General features: G+C 48.3%; 1 protein-coding gene across 2 annotated transcripts; it reads right to left on the reverse strand.

Annotated features, from left to right (window-relative positions):
• Positions 1-7,659: 7,659 nt before the first annotated feature.
• On the reverse strand, positions 7,660-24,241 carry UTP14A (UTP14A small subunit processome component). Of its 2 annotated transcripts, XM_086387200.1 has the most exons (15): positions 24,172-24,241; positions 23,158-23,236; positions 22,251-22,321; positions 21,711-21,775; positions 19,837-19,979; positions 19,388-19,543; positions 14,877-14,996; positions 14,684-14,778; positions 13,975-14,098; positions 13,815-13,892; positions 12,964-13,354; positions 10,790-11,187; positions 9,882-10,075; positions 9,653-9,752; positions 7,660-8,092 (listed from the first exon to the last, which is right to left on the reverse strand). In XM_086387200.1, the coding sequence occupies exons 1-15, from the start codon at positions 24,195-24,197 to the stop codon at positions 7,820-7,822; spliced, it is 2,313 nt and encodes a 770-aa protein (XP_086243326.1). In that variant the 5' UTR covers positions 24,198-24,241; the 3' UTR covers positions 7,660-7,819. The 2 variants fall into 2 exon arrangements, with proteins under 2 accessions (XP_086243326.1, XP_086243327.1); XM_086387201.1 differs by lacking the exons at positions 19,388-19,543; positions 19,837-19,979; positions 21,711-21,775; ... (1 more) ...; positions 23,158-23,236; positions 24,172-24,241 and adding an exon at positions 18,004-18,091.
• Positions 24,242-24,961: the final 720 nt, after the last annotated feature.

A 24,961-nucleotide genomic window follows, 5' to 3' on the forward strand; every position in this document is an offset into this window, starting at 1 on the left:
TAGCCTTTCCCTTCTCCAGGGGATCTTCCCGACCCAGGGATCAAACCCCGGTCTCCTGCATTACAGGAGGATTCTTTACCAGCTGAGCCATAAGGGAAGCCCGATTCATAACCTGGCTCATAACAGGTGCTCAAGCATGGACAACTTTCTATATTAGTTACCCGCTCCCCCAGCCTGCATCACCCCTGGGAACCTGTTCTGGAAACCTAAATGCCCACTACTTCCCACCCACCAAGTCCCAGCTCCTTTGTTGAAAGAGCTGTTCAAGGCAGTACTAGGCACTGTTTGAGTGGGATGGGGGATACAAACATGAAGCAGGCAAAATCTTTATAGCTGTGGGAACTAGGTGATGGGGGTTCACTGTACAATCCAGTCCTTTCTAGGGAATTGAAAAGTTTGAAACCCAAACAAAGTATAAAATGAAGCAGAAGCAGTCCTTGTCCACAAGAAGGTTACATCCATCCCATATTTACAGCAAGCCAGCAACTCACTTGTACACCTGTCCAGCAGAATGTGCAAGGAGGCCCTTGAAGAGAGACTGCTGAGTGCTGGGCTTCACCTGAGACACCTTTCAGAGGTGAGCAGCTTTCTGGAGCTGGAGCTGGGGTGTGGGGGGATGGGGGTTGGAGGGACAGTTGGGCTCGTCCTTGGAACAAGGAAATTTGATTTGCAGAGAACAAGGTGGGAGGGGGGCACTGGTTACAGGGGTCCGGAGTCAGAGAACAGTTGCCAACAGCGTGGACTCTGGCACAGATCTGACTAGTGTGCTCTGAGAACTGCAGTCCAGTTGGGTGTGGCTAGAGGGACAACACATTAACCCCTTAGCGCTCAATAAACAGTTGTGGAGAAGGCTTAATTGATCAGGTTAATCTGCTTTTGGCTAGTGAAGTGCCCAGCCTGGAGGGGGCCTATTTCAGGGCTCCAGCTGGGAGCTGTGGATGAAGGAGCATGGGGCTTGAGGAATGAATAACATGGTTGCTTGGGTGTGGGAGGTACTCCAGGTGTAGAACTGGAGAGGATAGGGCCTGGTGGAGTTGGGTGGATCTGCTTGGGGCCCAGAGTTCAAGGTAGAATTTATAAGAAGGCTAAACAGAGCATCATGGACAATGAAGGGTAAAATATGTCTCCTGCCCAGGCCACCTCGGCCTGTTGCAGGCCCAGAAATCCCCTGCCATCTGTCTGCATTCTTTTCTAGTCACCTTGAGGCTTTGTTTTCCAAATTAAAGAGGTTCCTACAGAAACTCCAAGACCTGGGGAGGGAGTGGCATGTTAAACCACTACTAGCTTAACTCCTTACCTGTGCAGAGAGAGAGCACGTTCTAAAGCAGTACTTCCCAACCTTTCAAACTGAGAGCAAGATTCTCCTGGAACAGGAAAGGACAAAGGGAGATGCGGTGTCAGTGGAGCTGGCAGGTGAAGAGGGAGACTATTTGGCTGAGGACAGACTTCCTTGGCAGGTGACAGGGAAGACAGCAGGCTTCAAAAGGAGAGGCTGGGGCAAGAAGCAAAGGCCACCAACTTTGACTGGGTCACAGTTATTTCTCCTGAGGATCTTGTGGTCCCCCCCCACCCCTTTCGTCCTCACCCTGGCCCCTGTCAGTACTGTGGTCCCCACCTGTCTTGACACACAACAGGAAGAAGGCAACCGAGAACAGCCTAGAGTACTCTCTACGGGATGGGTCTCGTTGGCTGGGGAAGGATGCCCAGGACACTACGAGGCTGGTCTCCACTTGGAAAGGCCAGCATAACTCAAGTCTCTTAGTCAGGTGCCAGGACAGAAGGCCCTAGAATCCAGCAACCATGAAACAGGGCAGTGATCATTAAGGACTGACGCTAATCCCAAGTTAAAAAGATAGCCTTAAGAAGTTATAATTAATTAACCAACAGCATGCCTTTGCCAGCTGTATCTGGGAGGTTCTGGGGACAGCAGGGGTCCAAGCTCACCTTTCATGGCTATTATCTAGCAACCATACGTCATTTCTTTTTCATCTTCACTGCTACCACTTTTGGAGTGTATACCATGTGCTAGGTACTTTATTGTTAACAGTGATAGCTAACAGGCATTGAGCACTTAATGGTGTGGCAGGCTCAGAACTTGACTTGTATTATCTCAGTTCATCCCCACAACAGTCCTGTGATACAGGTACTGTACTGGTCCCCATTTTACAGAATGGAACACAGAAATTCAGAGAGGTTTAGCAACTTGACTCATTGAAGGCCACACGGTTAACAACTGGAAGAGACAGGATTCAAACTCAGGTCTAATGGGCTCTAAAACCACGTAGTGTGTGCTTTAGCAGCCCGCTCCACAGTCCCCAGCATGCTTTGCTTCTGACTGGTGATGCCTTCTCCCAATTAGTAGATTAGTCATGTGTTGACACTTGTAGTCTCGGTCTAATGGCTTGTTTATTTAACTGATGGATGCTGCTCCCCATTTGAGGCCATTAGCATTTAAACAAAACAAAACTCTTGAGCCTGGCAAAGTGACACTGTGTTTACTGTTTTTCTTCCAGTGTTAATTGTGGGTATTTTCCAAATATGTATTTTGGTGTGCTAACGGTCCCTAAAGAGAACTTTGGAACAGTGTAGTAATCTCCTCATGTAGAGCTCCAGCCCCACTTTCCTTAATCTCCTTGGTGAGGGGGACAAATGGTCCAGGGGGCCAGTCTTGACTAGGATAAGGAAGAGAGATGGTGACTGTTCCATTATCAAGAGTTAGGGGGCAGAGAGACTGGGTTGGGCTAGCAACTCTGTCCTTGGGGGCTAAGCCCTGGAGCAGCCCCCCTCCACAGCTGGGTAGGGAATTTCGTATTTCTTTCCAGGACAATAAGAACATTTGTGCCAAGGCAGAGGAGGAGGCCGGGCGCTCCGAGGCATCTCTGTCCGACTCTCTTGACACTGTCCAATTGTTACTGCTTGAGTTTCTGCTTGGATCGCTGACCGTGTCCATTTAGAGCAGGCTGGCTCGGGTAAAGACAGTGTAGGGCTGAGGAAGGACAGAGAGGACCTGTTGGACTGTGGTCAGGGGTGTGAGGTGGGCAGGGAACTGGACTAACTCTAAAGTGACCACATTACAAATAAGCTACTGCCAAGTACAGGGTGAATCTTGCATCCTTAAATGAGAGGAAGGAGCACTTCCACTGTCCCTCCTCCCCTGGGGTTGACTGCTGTTGATTGGGTCCGGTTTGTTTGTAGCTTCCTTCCTCTGACACAGTGGGGTTCTGTTTGACCTTGGGGTAAATGGATGAAGAGCTATAGGTTTGATCCTTATATGGGACAGTTAGCTTCACACTGAGAAAAAAAAAAAAAACTGGCTACCTCCTCCCAACTCCACCTGCAAATGGATGGGGATGGGAGTTAAACTGGGAATTTTGTGGTTCTCTGCAAACCCATTCTCAGTCTTGGAAAGGCACATCACCCAATGTGTTCTGATAACAAGTGTAGTGTTATGAATGGGAATGAACTAAGGCCGCTCCTTATTTTCTTCCTTACTCAGGCATCCAACTCTGGAACTGGGAGTTCTCAGGACTAGGAGGAGGTAGGCATCTGCCTCCTGCATAATTAACTACACCAGTCTCAAAAAACGTTGATGGCCCATCTCTCTGGGCATCATGCTGTGCCTGGCACGAGTTAGTAATCCGGACCCGGTCCTGTCCCTCCCGAGTTTACAACCTTAAGTCACACGATAATGACAGATCCCAAATGCGGGCAGGTAACAAATACATCCACTTGTCCGTCGATCACAAGGGATCCATTGAGGGAGCCACAGAGATAAACAGGGCCCCCTTCAAAGAGCTTCCAGTCTAGTGGGTAAATAGGTAAGACTGAATGGGGAGTGGGGTGGGGGGAGAGGTTCAGGCGAGGAAACGCCTTCAACGTGGGCATCGCAGGATAGAATTTTTTTTTAAGTGCCCATTGGCCTGTAGTTGGGTTTTCTCTTCTCTTGAGCCGCGTCTCCCGTCCGACTGAGATTTAATTTCAGTGCTCCACGCGAGTGGGGTGGATACAAAAGGCTAGAGACAACATCGCTCTACGCCGCGAGGTGGGCAGCCCGGGACTGGGAGGCGGGGGCCGAGGCGATCGTCGTGGGCTCGCCCTTTCTCCTTGGGTGGCCGGGGAGTGTCACTGGCCCTCGCCTCTCTGAGCCTTACGGTCCCCTGCTAAGGTCCCTCAGGGTATTTTCGGGACAGTCCCCCTCCCACTTCATCCCGCTCGCCGCCGAGTCCCCGCTGTGCGCGTTGAAGGGACAGGTTTGAGGCGGGAGCCGGGAGGAAGCTCCGGGTAAAATCATCCCGGTCGGTCAGGTCGCAGCGTGTCCCTGCGGCGCACTGGCCAGGCCCCGGTTGCGGGAGACGCCGCGGCCCACCGGGTCCCTCAAACACTTTCGACGGGCGCCTGCGTCCCGGGCGGCCGCCGGGGGCCGGGCTGGGTGGGTAGGGGAGCGACCTGGCCTGGGTTCGCGCTCCCGAGCGGTGCGCCCGCCCGAGAGGTGCCCGTGGCCGCGGGACGCCGAGGCTCCCCCGAGGGCAGGCTGCGCGCCTCTCGGGTCGGGCCACCGCAGGGCCGCCCGGGCGAAGTGAGGCGGAGGGAGTGCGTGTGTGTGCGGGGGGGAACTGCGCTGAGGCGCGAGCCGCCGGCCCGGGAAAGGTGGGTCGGGGAGCCGCGGCGGCGGCGGCGGCGGCGGCGGCGGCGGGAGGAGCGAGCCGGGAACCCGGGAGGTCGGCCGGGCTGGCGGGCCCGGAGCCGCGGGGGGGAGGGCGGAGCGCCGAGGGCGGAGATGGGGCCGCGGGAGGGAGGGGGCCGGCGGGGCGCGGCCAGGGGGCGGGACGCCGGGACCCGGGGAAGATAAGAGCGTGCTCGCGGGGAGCAAGGGCGGGAGTGAGGGAGGGGCGGGGGACTTAGAGACCAAAGAGGAGACAAAAGGACGGGGTGGGTGGGAGGGGCGTGGACAAGCGGGGGTAGGGGAGGGGCGCCGGGGGACGCCTCGGAGGGAGGGGTACGTGTGTACGGGTGGTGAGGGGGGGGGCTGAGGAGGGAGGGACTTAGCGAGGGACGTGAAGGGACAACATAAGAAGGGAGCGCGGGGTACGGAGAAAGGCGGGGTGGGCCTGGAGTGCTCCACCACGCTGGCCACGAAGGGGAGGGGAAGCCGCGAAGGGGAGGCCGCTGGGAGGAAGGGCCACACACAGGGAGGGGGATCCTGGGGAAGGACAGTACGCGAGGAAGGCGGGCCGGGGCTTCGGCGGGCTTGGGAGGGGAAGGGTGAGCAGACGCGGGGAGAGAGTGCTGCAAGAACCCGAGGGTGGAGGCGGATGGGCGTGTGTGGAGCGCTGAGGGCAGCGATTTAACGCTGCCGATCGGGATGACCTAAAGACCACGGTGGGGGCCGCACAGACGGGACGGGACTACTGAGGCTGGACGAAAACTGCCCAGGGGAAAGTGGGACCTACGAGGGCTGCAGAAGGGTGGCGGGGGCGGTCTCGGGCTCGGCAGGAAGGCGCCACCACCGCCCTCTGCCCGTCCCCAGCGTGCCCCGCCCCGTCCGGGGGCCCTAAGGGCAGGGGCCTGGGCCGTGGGGGAGCCGAGCCAGGGCGGTACCATTCGGAACAGAGAGGGGGGCTGGGAGGGAAGGGAGGAGCCAGGGGTCAGAACCCTGTTGGGGGCGGGGGGGGCCACACCCTGGGAAAAAGGCTTGGGCACATCCAGAATGGACCAATCAGCGAGCAAGGCCAGGGTGGCGTCAAGGGGCAGCTCTGGCCAATGGGAAGGGAGAACACTTCGGAGGTTCGGAGGAAGAAAAGAAAAAAAAAAGCCCCAAGGAACAACAATCGAATCCGTTTGGGGGCTTGGAAGGCAGGGAGTGGGAGTCGTTTATAGCACGTTCCAGCGCCTGCCCTCCCCTTGGAAGGATAGGGTCGTTTGCATCACTCGTGGGCCGCGGGGAGCACACGGCGCTGAGGAGGGTCCCGAGAAAGTAGAAAGGGATTGGCCGTTTACTGGGGGCACTTGATTGGGTGCTTCGATTTTGGGGGGGTGGGTGGGACAGAAGTGGGAGCTTTGTGCTCAAAAGAGTGCAAGAGAAGGTTAAGGTCTCTTAAAGAGAGGCAGGAATTGGCAGGGGTCCCCCATTCCTCCATACAGGCAGTGTCCGCCAGCAAGTGGATCGCAGATAATTTCAAACCGGTGGATAATATAAAAATAACCCTTGAGCTCTGAACACGATCAACATACTCAGTTCCCTTCCTAGCACCGGGCAGGTTCTTGAGAGGATGATCAGTGTTAGCCGGGGTCCACAGCTGCCACTGGGAATTTGAGACATGTGTGGCGTGGCTTTTGGCTTCAGAGTTAAGTCTAGGGTCCCAGTGCTTACTCGGTCACTAACTGCAATCTTAAACCTATAAAATAAAGGCATTGTGACTAGTTACCATTGAGGTAGAAACTGACTTGGGGAGTGATGGGCTCAGAAAAAAAGAGCCATACTGGTGGGGAGAATTGCAAAAGAAAATTCGTGGAGGGGAAGAACTTTTAACCCAGAATTGCAAATGTCTGCAAAGCTCCTGAAGCTGCATTTAAAATGGTGTAGGTGTTTGTGTTTTTCTGGTGAGGGTTCATAATTTAAAGTTCTCATAAGATTGTGACATAAAAATTGAAAAGGTCTAAAAAGGCTGTGGGGACCTATCTCCAAGACAGTAGGTGAAGTGCCCTAGTGGCTATGTCCTTTCCGTATCAGAGGGGGTTTCTCCAACTTCTTGTTAGGAATCTCTGGCTGCAGGGGCCCTTTTGATACATATTGTCATCCAAAGAAAGGCAGGTTCCTCAGAGCTGAGAAGCTGACCATGAACTGCCATATAACAAAGTAACGCCTGAATAAATCATAAACAATGGTGAGGAGTTGGCCCTTCATTAGGAAGTAAAAGGAATAGAGCTTTATTTCTGAAAGCTCATTTACCTCATCTATAAAGTAAGACTAAAAGTGCTAACTACTCTAGACTGCAGCCTGTGAGCTGGGAGGCTCACACATAAATTCTCCATACTGGAGTGGTTGCAGTGCCTTCCTCCAGGCAATCTTCCCAACCCAGGGATCAAACCTGTGTCTCTTACATCTCTTGCATTGGCAGGCAGGTTCTTTACCACTGGTGCCACGTGGGAAGCCCAGAACTAGCCCAGAGCAGAATCCAATTGTCTGATTTGTGCATACTGCTGCTAGGTTCAGAGGTTGAGAATATACAGTATTTAGTTACTATCTCTCGGAGAAGGCATTGGCACCCCACTCCAGTACTCTTGCCTGGAAAATCCCATGGATGGAGGAGCCTGGTAGGCTGCAGTCCATGGGGTCGTGAAGAGTCGGACACGACTGAGCGACTTCACTTTCACTTTCCACTTTCATGCATTGGAGAAGGAAATGGCAACCCACTCGTGTTCTTGCCTGGAGAATCCCAGGGACGGGGGAGCCTGGTGGGCTGCCGTCTATGGGGTCACAGAGAGTCGGACACGACTGAAGCAACTTAGCAGCAGTTACTCTCTCTGACTTATTAAGCTGATTATTTATGGTTATATCTGACATGGACTTAAGGTCATAGGCTAGGGTAACTTCCCTCCAGTCCAATTTAGGACAACTTAGTCCTTGGTAAGAAAATAACAACATAGTAAACATTCCAGTTAGATAAAAATGCCTTTATTTCTAAAATGTGGCTTAACTACACCCATGGTGTGCTAAGCTTGTTTTGGAATCATCTTGCAGCTCCAAGTAAAACCAGGCCAGTGGAGGAACAGTCAGGGCTATTGGTTCCCGGCACTAAGGTGTCACTACTTCAGCAATTCAATCCACACAGTTATTCTCCAGGTGTTTTTTGTGACGTATGGAGAGTCGTTTTGGATTCCTCTGTATGACAGAGAGGTCCGACCTTGAGGAAGATCGGTAGCCCACATCCTCTGCTTTGATAGGCTTAATGATATGGCCTGGCTTGGTGACAACCTTGGGCATGGTCAGCTTTTGGAAGGCCCTCTGGGTGTTCCAAGTAGATCCTACGGGGGTCTGGATGGTCCTTTCAAATTGTTGATGGTGTGTGAATGGATGTGGAAGCACCTGCACCTGGAAAAGAAGGCAGAGTGACTTGGCCTGATCCAAGGCTGTAAACTCTAATGGCAGCTGGCCAGGTAGGTTTAGCACATAAGCCTCAGTCCTACATGATGGCCGTGGTGAGTGGAGCTACCGAGCGGCCAAGGTATGCCCACGCACCCATCCAACCTTAGGAGTGCCAAGCTGCTTGATGACACTTGGGAGGGGCCTAATTGGGATCAGAAACTCCCTTCCCCCAAGCTTGCCCAACAATGGAGGGATGAAAAACCATCCCAACAAGGCCCCTGTGGCAAGAGGAACACTAAGTAGCTGCAGGGTTGCTGGCCCCCAGTGGGTCTTCCTATAAAGCATTGTGACTACCAGACATCTGAGTACTGGTTTATCTGTGCCTCTCCATCCCCCTCCTTTTCCCCCCCTTGATTCATAGCATTGATGTTTTAAGGAACCCAAAGATTTACTCCCAAATCCTGAACTCCACCAAGCTACTACACTCAGCTTCATGCTCTTCCCAAGTCTCATTTCTTTGCCCAGGACTCTTTTGCATTCCACCAAAGTGCTGGTTTCAGACTTAAATAATCTTTAAATGCTTCCCCAAAGGCCAAAGAGGAGGAAAAAGACATAAGCAGAAAAAGGGGGAAGTTACAATCAGTAGTCTCTGGAGATACTCAATGGAACACTCAAAGAGAAGCTTGAGTACTTTCAGGCAGTCCTGGTGGTGGTGAAGGACACAGATTCTTTAGGTTAAGGGAGGGTCTTAGTGGGGTTGACAGAGTATTATTGAAATCATATTTTTCTCCTCTCTTCTGTACCTATTAAATAGCTCCCCCCTCTTTAGAATGAAAAATACAACTTATTTGAATTTTAAACTGACTAGGGTAGATCTCAGGGTCATAGATTTTCAGAACTGAAGGGAATGTAAAGGTCACTGAGTCCCATCTCATTCCCAAGTCCCCTCTATGCATGCTCACACCCCCAGAGCAATCCCTTCTCTCTTTGGACCAGCAGAAGGTTTTTCCTTGAATGGGAATCCTGCCTTTCCTCGAACTTCTATGTTATGTGGCTGCACTCCACATGAAAGCCTTCAATAGAGTTGAAGGCCATGATGGTGCTCAAGTTTGCTCTTCTCTTGGGTAAACATCCCTAGCTCATTATCATATGATACAGTTTTACATCCTTTCACTGTCCTGAACAAGTTGGTCATTTTTCTTAGGATGTAGGTTAAACCTAAACTCCAAACATTACCTGGACTATAAGCACAAGCCTGAAGAATAGCAACTCTGAGTTTTGTCAGACCCATTTGCATCAGCATTTACTGGGGTATTGGCTGGAAATGCAAATTTGGGGGCCTCACCAATGCTACAAAGATTCAGTTTTAACCCACCCACCCAGTAATTAAAACAGCAGAGTCAATCTGGGGAATTATTCATCTCAGAGCCAGTGAAAATAAGAATAGATCTGATCTGTGGTCAAGATCACACACCCTTCTTGACCACAGAGCACTAGAACACTCCTCCCAAGGAGGAGAGCCCGGCAGCGGAAGAGGAGGCTGCTAAATTGCTCTCTATCCCTCACCTGATGAGCTGCTGCATGGGTGTTCCGCTTCTCATTGATAATCACGTTTGGCAAATTCTTGTCTTTCCTTGGAGGACCCTCAGGGGCTTTAATGAGAAACCTGGAAAGCAGAACAGCAGGGTGTCTGACTAAGAGCATTAAGGACTTAGTCAAAAGGGCAGAGAGGACACATGAGGGTGAAGTGGGAGAACCTGGTGCTCTTCTAATGGGGTTTCTTTCCTGTTCTTACCGGCGTCTCTTCTTGGCACTGGGCTTCAGGCCTATACCACCCCACTCGCCCCAGCCAGGCAGAGTCAGGTCCAGGTCCTTTGGCTTACTCGCCTCCACAGCTTCCCTCTTCTCTTTCAAGAAATCTCTGATGACATCATCCCCAGCAAAAGCTTCCTTTATTATCTGCCTTTGATCTCTCTCTTCTTCATCTTCCTGGGAAGAAACAAGAACAGTTACGGCTTGCCTTCTGAGCCAAGGTTTGTGGCAAGATGGTTGGTTGTGACATTTTAGCGCCCTCTAGGGGGAAGTGCGGAACAACGACGGTCTTGCGCTACAAACCAATCGGCAGCCAACCAAGCTCTGATCTCTCTAGGGTAAATATCCCTAGCTCATTATCATAGGACACGATTTAAAACTTTCAAGAAGGAAGCTGTAGGGTGGAGGAAGGAACCAGTCAGTGTCAGGAGGGGGAGCTCCAAGTGGGCCTGGCCAGAATGTGGGAGTCCTTCAGTTTATATCCCTGAAAAGACAGGTGCCAGGGCTCCTCACTTGAGCAGTTTCAATGACTTAATCAGGGAGCCCCAGACCATTTGAAATCCCACTGAGTAGAGCAAAACTCACTCACCTTTGAGTTGTCCTGCCTGGCATCTGGCCAGAGGTTTGAATGAGTCCCTCTGTCCTGTGAGGGCTTTAGAGTCACCCCAGGGAGGATGTGGTGGCTCAGAATTTAAGATGAGGGAGTCTCAGCGGCACTCACACATTTTCATCTATTAAGCTGTCGCTGGGACCAGCCTGGCAATACTACTCCGGACCTCTCAACTACCGCCATGTGCCCCCCCAGCACAAAACTTTCGATTCTATTGCTCATGCAGGAAGGACACTTTCCACACCAGCTCTGATTCCCCCCGTGACCCTGGCTCTGCTCACCAACTCCTGTACGGTTGTGGGAACTGCCAAGGACTTCACGGAAGGCGATTTTGTGGTTAGGAGGTTCTGGAGATCAATCATTTGCTCCTTCCTTTTCTTCTCCTTGGGGGCGCCAATATGATTACTTAGATTCTTCTCCAACTGCAGCCCTTCTACTGCAGTTCTGGGAAGCTCCTCGTTTTCAACACACCCTTCTCTGCCCAGCTCCTCCAGCTCGTCCAGAGTCCGAGCTCTCTCTGGCCTCTGCAGCAACATGGGCTCCTCTTCCTCCCTGGCAGGTTCCTCTCTCTGAGCTGTCCTCGCTGAACTCAGTTCTTGCTTCCCTGACTGATGGTTCTCCGTGCTGAGTTTCTGACACAGTGCCCTCAAATCGGACAGCACCTCCTGGCTGCTAGGATCTGCAGGAAGCAATGAAAGGTGTCAGAAAAGTAAGGTGGGTGGTGTCTCACAAGCATTTATTGACCTCTTGCTGGGCATGGGGCACCAGGGGAGACAGGCTAATGACGACAAATGGGTAAGACAAGATGCCATTCATTGGATCTCCTGGTGAGTTCACTACCTGTCAAGTCACAGGCAATGGAGTTTAGGACTTAAATGCAGCATGTTAGGAAGCAGATGTTCTGGGTCCTGTTCCCAGCTTTGCCAGTGACTCTGTATAAGTAGAGCTGTGGCTTAATTTGCCCAGAGAGTAGGCTCTACTTGGGAGGATCACTCCAAATTCCACATTTTTATTAAAAAAGCTGTTTTAGCAACTGGCTTCTAAAAGCAACTTTGTTGTCATTTATTGAGTTGGCCAAAACGCTCAGATTTTTCTACTGCAGCTTACGGGGAAAACCCGATGAACTATTTGGTCAACACAATATTATTTGTAATTTCTAAAAACTGTGACATCCTATTTGTAATTTACATTGTAATTTTCTACTTGTAAAAACTGTATCCAGCATTGTTTTGTTTGGGGTCCATGCCTTCCCACTATTTTAGGATACTATTTCCCCAAAGTTTGAGATCTTTCATATTTATCATCTGCATGTGCTAAGTTGCTTCAGTCATATCAGACTCTTTGCAACCTCATGGACTGTAGCCTGCCAGGCTCCTCTGTCCATGGGATCCTCTAAGCAAGAATACTGGACTGAGTTGCCATGTCCTCCTCCAGGAGATCTCCCTGACCTAAGGATCGAACCCACATCTCTTATCTACCTTCCATTCCACAACCAACTATTTGATATATTTCACTAGGGGTCTGGGAGGAACCATCCTGGCCCGTGGCTAGTGCTTTCTACAATCCTCTCAGAAGTGACTGCTTATAATTACTAACCCTCGAACTCTTTAGCTGAAAACCCCAAGTAAAGGTCCCCCAATACATTCTAAACAACAGATCTAAAAAAAATTTTTTTAAACCATGGAAAAACAGAATCTTGTTGTCATGTAAATGCATTCATTATTCTTATAGGAAATATAATTGGACCTGAGAATCTAACCAGACCAGGTGATTTCTGAGTGCAGTTAGTTTCCTGAGCAGGCTTTGTAACACCCTGCTTTGTCCCCAGAATGCAAACTCCAACCTGCCTCAAGGGTGCCAAGGTTGCTAATACATATAATATGCAAATATATATAATATGCTCGAGTCTGAGCATGGGCTAACAATTCTAATTTACCCTGTACCTTGTAGTCAGTCATTCATTCCTATCAAGAAAGTCGCACCGCACATCAACATATCAACCAGCATTAACAGAGCGCTAAAAATGCCACTCCTCCTCCCCAAACAAAGCAGACAACTGCAGTGATGATCTGAAGACATTTCATAAGATCTCAAAATACACCTTCGCGCCTATGGGTGTGAACGATTTTCAGATTTGCCAGCCCACCACATGCACCGCTCTCTGGCTTGCGGGTCCCAGTGATGTCAACTCCCGCCCCTCCTTCAAGGATGGCGCACTTCTGTCTTTCTGAAGACTGAACACATACTCTAGAGCCATGCGGATGCCCGCTTATGAAATGCCTTTGAAGAAAAACGGTCATTACAAATGTATTTTCTCTTCAGGGACCCATGGCACTCTCTTGAAAGGCCCTAGAGCCTAATCTCTGCAGCGCGGGTGGGCGGGCACAGTTTTCCTCTCAGTTGGCCAAGAGCACCAACACCAGGCAGCACCCCCCTGTGGTGTACCACTGCTCACCCTTTGTTACACGTCTGTGCACAGGCTCTGCCATGTGATTGAGCTCAGACTTCTGTCTAAGTGATCGCCTTTCCTCAAATTCTTTCAAGAGAGTTTCTTCCTCCACCACTGCCTTTTCTTCCTCACTTTCAGAAGTCTCCTGGGCTTCAGGCTCAGCAGGATCTTCCAGGTCTTTCTGGACCTCAGCCTCTTTGGCATCAATGAAGTGATTCCGGAACATCCAGGGGTTCAGTCCATTTGCCTTTATCTGCACCTCATTCACCAGGTCAGGGACAAGAGGTTCTTCCTCCTCCTCCTGGCCTTCCCCCTCTTCCTCACTCTCAGAGGCCGCCCGGACCTTCTGCGTCAGCTCTTTGTTCCTGGCCAGCTGTTCCTGCATAGCCTGGCGAGCCTGGGGGAAAGTCATAGCACGAGCGCCTGTCATTAGTGACCACAGTCACACCTCTCCCAGTCCACTCCTCAGAGCTGCCTCCTCTCAATCTTCCTGGTACCTACCGTTTAAACTGCTTATACACCATTGTGTTAACAGGTATGGAACAAAATGCAAGACAAATTCTTTGTCCTCAAGGAATCGACATGTGAAACAAGTTTTTTTTTTTTTTTTAACACACAATTCCTCTCTTCTTTAACTGGACTTGCCTTTGGTGCTGCTTCCCTTTCATCTCTCCTAGGACTGCACATAATTTTCCTCTCTGCCTTAGAAATTTTCTGATGCCTTTTTAGATTCCTGGTTTTCCATTCATCCACATGGCTTTTTTTCCCCCAACTCTGCTTCTGCTAGCATCCTTATGGACTGCTTTGCCTTTCTTTCCTTTAATTCCGTATCTCCTTTCACTCTGACGGTGTCTTACCTCCAGGTCATATTTGGCCATAATTGCCTTTGATTTTGCCCATTTCCCACTGTTCTGGTGCTTAAGGCTCATTCGCTCCTGGAAAGAAAGGGCACAGTGAGCTCCTTATTGCTTTCTAGGGAGAGCAGGTTCAAGGGTTGGGGGCCAGAGGCAGCCTCACCATCATTCTGGCCTTGTCAAGTTTTTCTAGTTCTTCTAGTGCTGCAGCAGGATTGACCTTCTGCAACTTCTCAAAATCTTTTAAGGCTTGCTTGGCCTTTCCTTTCTTCAGAATTCTGTGATACCTATAGGGTGAGAGAGGTATGAGGGAAGAGATACAGCTGAACCACTGGTGCCACACATGTAAGTGCCCCCATCACACGAGGGGTCTCCTAATGCCAGGGATGGACTGGACATCACAGAGCTAGACCTGCGAGGCTTGGTGGGACCCTCAGTCCCTGCAGCCCCCAAGGGCAGACCTCCACAAATGAATCCCCTCTGCTTCTAGAGCACAAGCACAAGGGAAGAGCAGAACATGATCCCAAAAGGCAAAAAAGGCAGGAAGGAAGCCCTATTGGCTTCATAGCTGTTGAAGTCAGAACTCATTCAGCAGAACCACTCCATGATGCCCTGGAAGGAAGTCAAAGTAACTGACAGTCCTGTTTTTAGCAAATTCAAGATGGAAAGCCAAAGAGAGAGGAGCAGGCACCACTGAAGCAGGCAAAACTCTCTGAGGTTGGTTTGAGGAAAAAAGAGGCCCGTCACTCCTCTTTGGGACTTTTCCTACAGGACCCCACAGCTGCCATGGGAAAGGTTCTCTCCTAAGGACTTGTGATTAGCCATGCCACTTTCCCATGGAACCCAAGGCTGGTTCACAGGGGCTTCCTTACTTTTTGCTTTTGATTCTCTTCTCTCTTCGAGCCCTGGCCTCATAGTAGGATTGCAGGGCCCGGGCCCTTTGAAGCTCTGCTCGGCGCATCTTTACCTACAACGAATGACATTTACAGTAACCCCTAGGGTTGATGGTAAATGCCGGGAGAAACAGAGCATGCCTGGGTGGATCAAAGGGCTTAGCACACTTACCTCTTCCAGGCTCATAGCTTTGAGAGAGGCCTTTTCCACGGGAGTCAGTAAAGGGTCTGTCACGGGCTGCTTGTTCTTATGGAGAAGATTAAAAATCTCCTGCTCCAGGGGAGTTCCTGCCTTAAGGAGGTAACAGAACACTCTAAGTCTTAAGTCATGCTCCTAGAGTCTCCCTCTTTACAATCCTTTGGCCATCTACACAGTGACTGGAATCACAAACTGGACAGGATGGGCTGTTACAGCAAAAGAAGGGGGTTCTAGGCTTGCTGTTCAAGGGTGCAGATAAAGCCTTACATTTTATTCTGATTTAAGGTAACTTCAGCAAGGGGCCTCTGAGGTTACTCTCTAATATTACCGAGGGAATCACTCTGTGTTCAGATGACCAATATATATAAAACAATACCATTCTCTTAAGAATCAAAGCAGGATGCTCTTAAGGTAAATGTCTGCAGGACAGAGGAACAGCAGTACCAAACTGTCAGTCTACAGAATTGCAAAACAAAATGGTCCCTGAATTCTTATGTATATTTGAAGCAGATTACTCTTAACACAAAGTTAGGGACCTCAGATCTGTATTAGCCTCCCTTTAAGAATATTTATAGAGGAAAGGGGAGGTTAGGTCTTAAGATGAGCACAAAAAGACACCGCCTTTAACAAAATGACTTCCAGGTAATTAGCCTGCTTCCTGACAGTTCAAATTTAACTCTAGTCAATTTTTAACTTGGCTCTGATGCTTCACTTTCCAGATAACTTTGCATGCTAGGTGGTGTCTACGCTAATGAAACGAAATGGACTGTGAACCAGTGACTTCACATGTCAACAAAAGACCCCATTTGCTGCTTGACTGATATTGTAAGGATGGCTAAAATAATCAGGCTGATCATGTCATGGTACACTTTGGCAAGGCATAAAGATAGCCCTGGGCAAGAGCCAGTTTCAAACCTCATGCGCATATTTTATGTGGCTTTCTTGAAACACCATATATATCACAGTCAGTGTTAAACTTACAAATATCTGGACAAATGCATAAACACACATCATCCCATGTTACACTACCCTGACAGAACCGTACAACTATTCTACTAAATAGTAAAGGTGCACTTCCACTTTTAGTATTTGCAGTAGTGACCAATCACAGGCTAGAAAATGATTTATATTACAGTGTTGTAATCTCCCTCTGATTCAATTCAATTTACAAACACTTATTGATTGTAGCTACATTCCAGGCACTTGTGTGGGGTGCTAGGAATACACAATTAATTAAGATAGTTCCTGTCCTCAGAGAGCTCATAGCCTTTCAGAGGAAAGATACACTGTACCATCACCAACATGATGGGTTAAAAGTCCATAGGAGTAATCACAGAGGAAGGAACAATTCTGATTAGGAGATGGGGTAGGCTTGGGGAAGGAAGAGACTTTTTGAATTAGGCTTTGAGGCATCAGCACAATTCTACAAGGAGGGGAAAAAAATCTAAAGGGAGACATGTGTATAAGCAAAACACAGATCTAGAGAAGGGAAAGATATGTTGGGAACAATGCACTGTCCAGTATAGCTAAGATGCCAGGTACTTCTGTCTTATTCTGTAAGTGGAGAGCCTTTTGAAGGATTTTAAGCAGAAAAGTGACAACTGGTGCTGTGTTTTGGAGAGAAAAGCCTGGTGACTGTGTAAGGGGTTCTATGAAAGTGTCAAATGAAAATGAGACAAGGAACCAGGGCTGTGAGACAGAATTACAGGACTCACCCCCTGCGTGGGCTGGCAGTTGAGGGGAGGAGTTATGTCACCGACTGAGGTACAGCATGAAGGTCATAGTACAGTTTAAGCATCTGGGGAAGGGAAATACTAGGCGTACTTCGTCGTGTGTCAAGTTTAGGGGCACAGGGGAGACCCAGGTGAGGCCTGTGAGTCATGTGGAACACGCGTCCGGAAATCAGGAGTTGACAGTGATCTGTACCATGTTTACAGCCCAAGAATAAAAAAGGACTAAGAAAGTCAGATAAAAACCAAAACAGACACGAAAACAACAGCAAGCCTATGTTCCAAGGCAGCAGTTTTAACCACGATATGTTAATGGTGTCAAATAGGCTGAAGACGCAGAGGACCTGGGATGTGGCCATTGGGAAGCCCCTCACTAATTCATTCTGAAAGAAGTTTCAGGAAGGTAGTAGGGAAGAGGGTAACAGAACAGGGACCAGCTCTTTCCAAAGCATGTTCCTCATCAGCTGACAAGGTTTACTTCATTTTTGTAAAGTTTAAAATTCAGTGGATTTGATTAATAAAATTAGTTTGTCCTCTAAGTCAAAAGGATTTCTTTACCATCTTTTCATAGCATTTAAAAGGCTGTCTGGCGTACACTGTGGTCTGCCCAACTCTCAGAGCGGCATGTGCTATATTCTAGCAACCAGACCCTGCCAATACCCCCCAGCCCCACCCCCAGGCACACTGAGAAAGGAAGGTTTTGAGGAGCACACTTCTGGAAATGATGGTGCCAGCTGCTAGGGGAGGGAAGAAGGAAGTGGGTGGTAAGTTACCTTACCTCATTTCTAGCACTTTGCCGTTTACAAATGCTTTCTCACACATTATCCCCTTTAATGCTTCTCAGCTAGAGTCAAATGGAATTTTAGGTAGCTGGACCAAAACTGTAAGTGCTGACTTTTTAGATTCTTTATTTCCACGAATACTAGTATACTGCTAGCCCCTGGGCTCTGCCTTCTAAGGTGCTACTAGCCACCAAGGACCTCCTGACTTCTCTGTGCCATGCTGGTATAATTTCTCAAAAATGAACTTCAGACTGGCTGCACCATTCTCAGTGCAACCCCCTCCCCCACCATCTCATCTTTACTGACCAATTCGGCATTTGCCTGCCACCTCCAAGATCACACCAGCATTTGGAAGAAGCAAGGTGCAGAACAGTGTGGAGTAGATTACTACTACTTTTTTGATTTTAAAAAGTGAGATAAACATAAATATATCCATAAAATTTTTAATTTAAGAAGAACAAATAACTTGTAGGAGTAGTGACCTCTGGGTGGGAGTATGGGGGTAAAAATGAGCAGATGGGGGACAGGAGTAGGGTCAAATGCTACATTTCTTCTATACTTATTTTCAAATCCTGCAAATTGTATTACCTCTTAAAATTTTTTTCCTAAAGTCTCCCTTCCATCCTGCAGCCACACTTTAAACCTGATCTCATTTTCATGTGGAAAAGGAAGCATCCTAGAAAGAGAATGGTGGTGACTTTCAATAACAACATCAGAAACAGAGTTTATCTCCATAATAAGCAACACCTTGCTCAATGTCTAGCTATGGCGGCAAGCCATGTTTACTTTGATGAGCTTTAATTATCTCAACTTCCTGACACATACGACCCCATTTTGGGATTTACAGAAAGCAGAGAAACCATCTATCCAGGGTTTGGGCACTGCTGTTTTGGACTATCTTTCTGCTGAAGACAGAACACCCCCTTATAGACTCCATAACCAATGGTGTATTGGAAAAGAAAGGCTAGCTGTTCTGAAGTTGTTCAGACTAAACACTGACACTTCAGGTACAACATGGGATTACTAACTTTTTAATTTTGCCATTGGCATAACTAGTGTTCCACCTCTGGACCCATCATTTACCACCACCACCATTTCATAACAGATAAGCTATTTTAACACCTTTAAAGTGGAAAGAATAACTTCATAATAAAAAATAGCTGACAACCCCACACCACCATATTCACAATTATCCTTACAGTTCAGATGATTGAAAAATTTGCCTGAGATCAGTGTTTGGGAAACCAAGCTCTAAAATATAATTTTTATTTTCTGCAGCTCAGTCATAATGAGTTACTTGCTAAGATTCTAGTCATTATCACCAATCTGCTGTATTTTAATGTGGTGTTCCTTTTCAAGTAAACTTTGGTCCTGCTGCTCATATATCCCGCCTAAGGCATCATTAATGCTGCCAGGTTCCTAACTCTCCCCAGATCAGAATGCTGGCTGTAAAAGCTTTTAAAAAACCAGGGTGTGAAAAAGAAAACATCATGATGTTCCTTCTCTATTGGCAAATCAGACGTCGTCACACAAAAACATGGAGATAATCATGTGTATGTGGGGGAGGAGGGCTCCCTGGTGGTAAAGAATCTGCCTGCTACTGCAGGAGACGTGGGTTCGATCCCTGGGTTGGGAAGATCCCCTGGAGAAGTAAATGGCAACCTGCTCCAGTATTCTTGCTTGGGAAACCCCATGGACAGAGGAGTGTGGCAGGCTACAGTCCATGGGGCGGCAGAGTTGGACACAACTCAGGGACTAAACAACAACAACCACGTAGGGGACACTCCAAGCTGAGGAAGGGTGAGCTACCTACCGCCTATGAACCTTGCTCTCCCACCCGCCCCCCTCAACCTTTCTAATCACTCAACTAAAATGACCACAGCTGCCATTCCTGCTTAACATGTCTAAGGAGACCAACTGCAGGCTCTGCAATGTCCATGCTGTGTGACCTCACCTTTCAAGGGGCACTAACCTTCCAGCCATTGACCACATGTTCAATGGGAGCAAAGGCTGATTGGGGCTTGCTCAGGGGAAAAACCAGCTGCTCTGCTTGCCGATTCTTCAGAACGACAGGATCCCATTTGGAGAGGATTTGGGAGCTTTTATTGAATGCCACTTCTCTGTGGATCTGAAACAGGCAAAAGCACACAGAAAGAAAGAGCCACGAATTGAAGCATTAAACTCAAAAGAACCAGCAGGAAATTAGGAGGCCATGTAAGAGTCAGGATGCTAGAGATTAGCTCTTGCTTACTTACTTCTCAGGACTGCACTTGCCCTGAGATTAGTTTTAATCTTTTCCAAGGTGAGGCAACCACAACTTGCCCCCCTCCCACTTCTCAGGCCTTTCTCGCTTCTCATCTTGCCCTTTTTTTTTTTTGGTCAGTTTCTTCCCCTTAGTGGACCACATTTTCTTTGACTTACCCGCTCAATCTCTTCTCTGTGAAGTGGTAGCTCCACAGTCTTCTTCGATTTCACTCGATTCAGCTGCTTTTTCACAGCAGCCAATGAGGATGAAGTTTTAACAGGCTCAAGCAGATCTGAAAGGACCAGCTTTTCTCCTGATCCTGTAGAAAGGCCAAACTTTCTGGTCAGACTGAGAAGTGAGGCAAAACCTCAGCATCACCTCAGCAGAAAGTGCTGGTAGCCAGGCAGGTGTGCAGGGAAGCAGGAATAGCCCTCTTACTTCCATCACTAGCCAGTGTGATGGCACTGCTTTCCTACATCCCCAAACATGTTGAAGTGTAGAAGACAGAAAACTATTTAAAACAATCATTTGCTTTTCTCCTGGTCTTTCTGGTTCCACGCTTGCCCACTGGAATTCATTCTTCACACAGCAGCCAGTGTTTTGAAACTGTAAATCACAGGATGTCATGATCCTGCAGAAAATCCTCCAATGACTCCCCATCATCCTCACAGCTCAGTGGGTCAAGAATCTGCCTGCAATGCAGGGGACACAGGTTTGATTCCTGGGTTGGGAAGATCCCCTGGAGAAGGAAATGGCAAACCACTCCAGTATTCTTGCCTGGAGAATCCCATGGACAGAGGAGCCTGATGCTGCTGCTGCTAAGTCGTTTCAGTTGTGTCTGACTCTGTGTGACCCCCAGACCGCAGCCCACCAGGCTCCCCCATCCCTGGGATTCTCCAGGCAAGAACACTGGAGTGGGTTGCCATTTCCTCCTCCAATGCATGAAAGTGAAAAGTGAAAGTGAAGTCGCTCAGTCGTGTCCGACTCCTAGCGACCCCATGGACTGCAGCCTACCAGGCTCCTCCATCCATGGGATTTTCCAGGCAAGAGTACTGGAGTGGGGTGCCATTGCCTTCTCCCCAGAGGAGCCTGGCAGGCTACAATCCATGGGATCACAGGAGTTGGACACGATTCTTAGTGACTAAACCACCATCCTGTCTGCCTCTCCAACCTCAAGTTATCCTTAAGTGGAGGATGGTCCAGCCACACTGACCTTGCTCCTCTTCTTCAAACATGCTGACCATGTTATCTCTCTCAGTGCCTTTGCACCAGCTGGTCCCTCACCTGGAACACTACTCCCTGTCTCTGCATGCTTGACTTTTCTTGTTATTCAGATCTCAGTTTAAGTTTTGCCTCTTCAGAGGGATTTCATTCATGCCTAGCCAAAGGAAAGTAGCCGCTTAGTCACCTGACTGTATCATTTTGTTATAATTCACTTACTGTTTCACTGCCTTAGAATGTAAGCCCCAGGAGGTCCATCACTTATTCTTTACTCTGTATCTAAACCAATCCTGAAACTCATACATAGTAGAGGTACAGTATTTGCTGAATGGGTAAGCCTGGGAGAATACATTGTTACCAGTGCTGAAAGGTTACATTAATGATTACTAGAAGTGCCTAACTCATTCAGGTTGCCTAAGTTGTGAATACAGTGGGAAATATTTGGCACCTAGACTCAGTGTCAAGTGAAAATCTCAACTCTGTTATTTATTAGATCATATATTCTCAATTGGGGTGATACCATTTCCCCACCTAGGGGTAAAAATTGGTTCTTGGGTGAGCGTGCATAAGGGAAAAAAAAACCTTAGATACAGTTAGCTCATTAAGCTCTATGGCAGATCTTGACTGTGGCCTTTTCATTTTCTTTTAGAAATGGAAGAAATTCAAGAGCATCCGATTACCCTTCTTCATTCACTCATGGGTAAGTATGTATGGTATGATTCACTAACCACATCAAAAATAGCTGGAAAGAGGGCACCAAGGGGAAGTAGACCATTATGCTTTTGGAATTCCACAAGGTCCATGCAGACAGTTTCCTTTGTTAACTTACCTTCAGAACTTACACTGAACTCTGACACCTTCAGACTAGCCTCAGACCTATCAGCCAATTTCTGCCTGAAATTAAGCAAAACAGAATACATAAAGAATGGATACAGTCTGCTGGGGAACAAACACCTCTCTTCAAACAATGCTTTCGTTTCATATTTATTCTAGAATTAGGTTTTGTCACAAAATAACCAGGAAATCTATTCCTAAGCTGGACCCAGTAGTTTAACCATCTCTTAATGAAAACAGCCTCTCAAAAACACAAGGCAATGCAAGGCAGGCATAGTGAAAAAGGTATTGGACTTGGATTCAAACATGTCTGGATATGAATACCCTATCTGCCACTTATTCGAGTGACTTTGGGACATGTCAATCTTATTTTCTATTTGAAGAAGCCGATGTGCAGAGGATTTACCTACAGTCTCCAAAGTACATGCTCTTAAGAATGATGCTGAAAAATGTTGTCTTCGGCACTGAATGTTAGCTGCAGATAAGTCCCATGGAATCAGCTAGTTAGAAATGTCCATATTGAAGGGAATGTTACCTATCCTTTCCATTAAGTGAACTGATTGATTCCAGAAGCTTCTGATGCTTTCTTTCTTCATCTTTGTCCCCCTGGAAACAGAAAAAGGAAGAACCATCAGATTGATGAGGGGAGGGAAAAGACAGTATGGAAATTGAGGCCCATATAAAATCTCCCATTCTTTTGGTCAGTGGAGAACTGGGAAATCAGATGAGGTCTGGCGTGCAGGCATTCCAGCTCAAACAGGAAGAACTGCTTCAAAAACCGAAATTTCCCAACTGTAAGGAATATAGATCCTAAGTAACCAGGAGCTAATGCCATGCTTCTGTCTTAACTGGTTTTAAGAAAAGTGCCATGAGAATAATATTTCTGTATAGAATATATAGTGTAATCTGACATGGGAACCTTGACATAAAAAAGCCAATCTAAGTAGTTTTCTCAAGAGAATAAAGAGCTGGAATTCCTATAGCAGCTGCCCAGCTTAATTATGCATGTGTATATTTCAGTCAGAAAATCAAGTAACTCTCTATGGAAATCCAAACTTGGAAACAGGGAAATCATATGGCACACACACTCCAAGTGGCACCACTGAGCCCCCTCCCCAGACACTACACTTAGCATCTCAGCATCAAGCTGCCATAGCTTTAGGCAGCTTTAACTGTGTTTGTGAGCATCTATGCTTTATCTTGATTTATTTTGTGTTTTAATTAGCAGGGCATGTCCTAAGGTAATCACTTCTTTGCTTTATGCCATTTGGCTTAGGTTTAGTAGGAATGCTCTAATTTGGAAAATTGTAACTAATTTATTTGTGAGACCTGAACAAGTATAAACAATGTTGCCACCCCTTTTCCTTCCATGAAGTGTGCCCTTTACCCTAATTTTGAAACAGAAGGGAACTGGAGAAGGCAGTTTGGCAGGTGTCACTCACCTCATCTTCACTGGTGCTCAAGGGGTAGTCTTTTGGCAAATCCTCTAGTTCTTTCTGTTGGTTCGAAGCCAGAAGGTTGCTAAAGGAGATAAAAGAGAAATACTATCACTTGAAGGAATTTTTCTTATATTGAAATGATCTCTAAAACATAACTTCAGTTCTCAGTACAGAATAGTCTTATCCCCTGGAAGAGGTGCAAACCAAGTAGTATTGAGCATCTTTGGAAGTTTTCCAAGACATCAAATCTGGACTGCAGAAGGCAGGCATCACCTGTTAAAAGGTGAGCAGTGTTAGTAATACCCATACAGAACTGCATGAAAATGGAAAGATCTAACACTCTTCAGTGACTGATTAGCACTGCATTTCCCACGGACCTCTGGGAGGCTATAAAAATGTCAGACCCTAGGTAAGGTGGCAGAAGATGCTGTTGCTGCCCCTTGAGGCAAGGCAACTTCACCATTAATATTTCTAAGCATCCGCCACATGGAAGACACCTGTATAGGTGCTGCTTACTCAAAAGTGACATCTTGATCACTTGTTCTCCGAAATCGAAAAACAGGGAATTGGAAGAAAGCCGCTGGAGCTTGCTCAGCAAAGCAGGCACTTTAATTAAAATGTCGTGGATGACTCCAATTAACAAAGGTTTCCAAGATAAGGCGAGTTTAGAACAAAGTCACTGCCTGCGCAGTAGGCGGAAACGCTCCGCACCAGCGGCATCAAAAGGAGTCACGTGATGAGGAAAGTGCTACATATTAACTTCTCTGGAGCGGGAGAAACCGCAACAGGATCAACAGGGATGAGACTAAGAAGATGGAGAGCGGAGGGGGCGAATTAAATTAATAGGGCTTTAAAGGATGGATCATGGAAACAGTAACGAATGGTGAGATCCTGGGAGGGGAACAACTGTCGCCAGCTAAAAGATGGCCTCTGTTTCTCGAGAGCCGGGAAAACCGACCCCCAGCGAGGCTCAGACCCTGCCCTCCCCCCTCCCCGCCCCGGATCGCTACCCCTCACCTCTCCGCAGCCTGGTTCGCGTTCATCTCAGCAGCCTGTCTCACATGGACCAGGAGCGGAAGTCGAAAGGAAAGATTTCCGTACCGGCCGCAAAGCAATTTAGGCTTCCGCCAATCACGCGCGACTAGTGGCGTCACTTCCGGCCCGCCCCGAGGTGTGCAAGGAACTAAGCAGTTTGGGAGGCGCCCGCGGGGAATCGGGAGTCTGGAGGAAAAATCCTGTCAGCGGGTGGAGCTCTGCTCTCCCCACCCACCTCTCAGCTCTTTGACGCGTCCGCGTCCGTCTTCCCTGGCCCGGGTTTCCAGGCGGCCCGGGCGGGTGAGGTTAGCACGAGTGTGCCTCGCTGTCGGGGACCTGGCTGAGCCTTCGTGGCTCTGCCTGATCCAAAAGGAGAGGCTCCAGCGTCTGTCGGTGATCGACAGCGTCCTGCGAGCCTGCCGCCAGCCAGCTCGAGGCGTTATTGACCGCCGGGGAAGTGGCCAGCATTGTGCTAAGGTCCTGGCGATCCGCCGGTGGACAACAAAGCAAGTTTCCTGCCCTCTTAAGGAAAAAATCCTTTGTCACCCTGCGCCCCCTTGTAATTGCAGCTCTGGGTTCCTACTTCCTACATAACAAAGTTTCATTCAAGAATGGGCTGTGTCTGTGACTGCAACTTCCTCCTCTCCCGTCAACCTTTAAGAATTTTTCTTTAATTAAAAGTAGAAAAGTAATACACGGAAAAAGACACTTATTTTTCGAAGCCACTCCCATTTTGTTTTCACCCCCACCGTTCCGCTGAAACTATTCTGGA

Source organism: Bos grunniens, chromosome X (genome assembly GCF_055505025.1).
Source record: "Bos grunniens cultivar Pamir isolate PY7600 chromosome X, Bosgru_T2T1.0, whole genome shotgun sequence".
Lineage (NCBI taxonomy): Eukaryota > Metazoa > Chordata > Mammalia > Artiodactyla > Bovidae > Bos > Bos grunniens.

Bases quoted from the DNA above. Each gene is read 5' to 3' on its own strand.
- UTP14A (XM_086387200.1), bottom strand. From the start codon at position 24,197: ATGAACGCGAACCAGGCTGCGGAGAG. The intron at 19,544-19,836 runs GTAAGTCAAAGA...TGCCTGTTTCAG, and splicing joins ACAGAGAAGAGATTGAGCGG to ATCCACAGAGAAGTGGCATT. The intron at 14,099-14,683 runs GTAAGGAAGCCC...CTCACCCTATAG, and splicing joins AAGAGAATCAAAAGCAAAAA to GTATCACAGAATTCTGAAGA.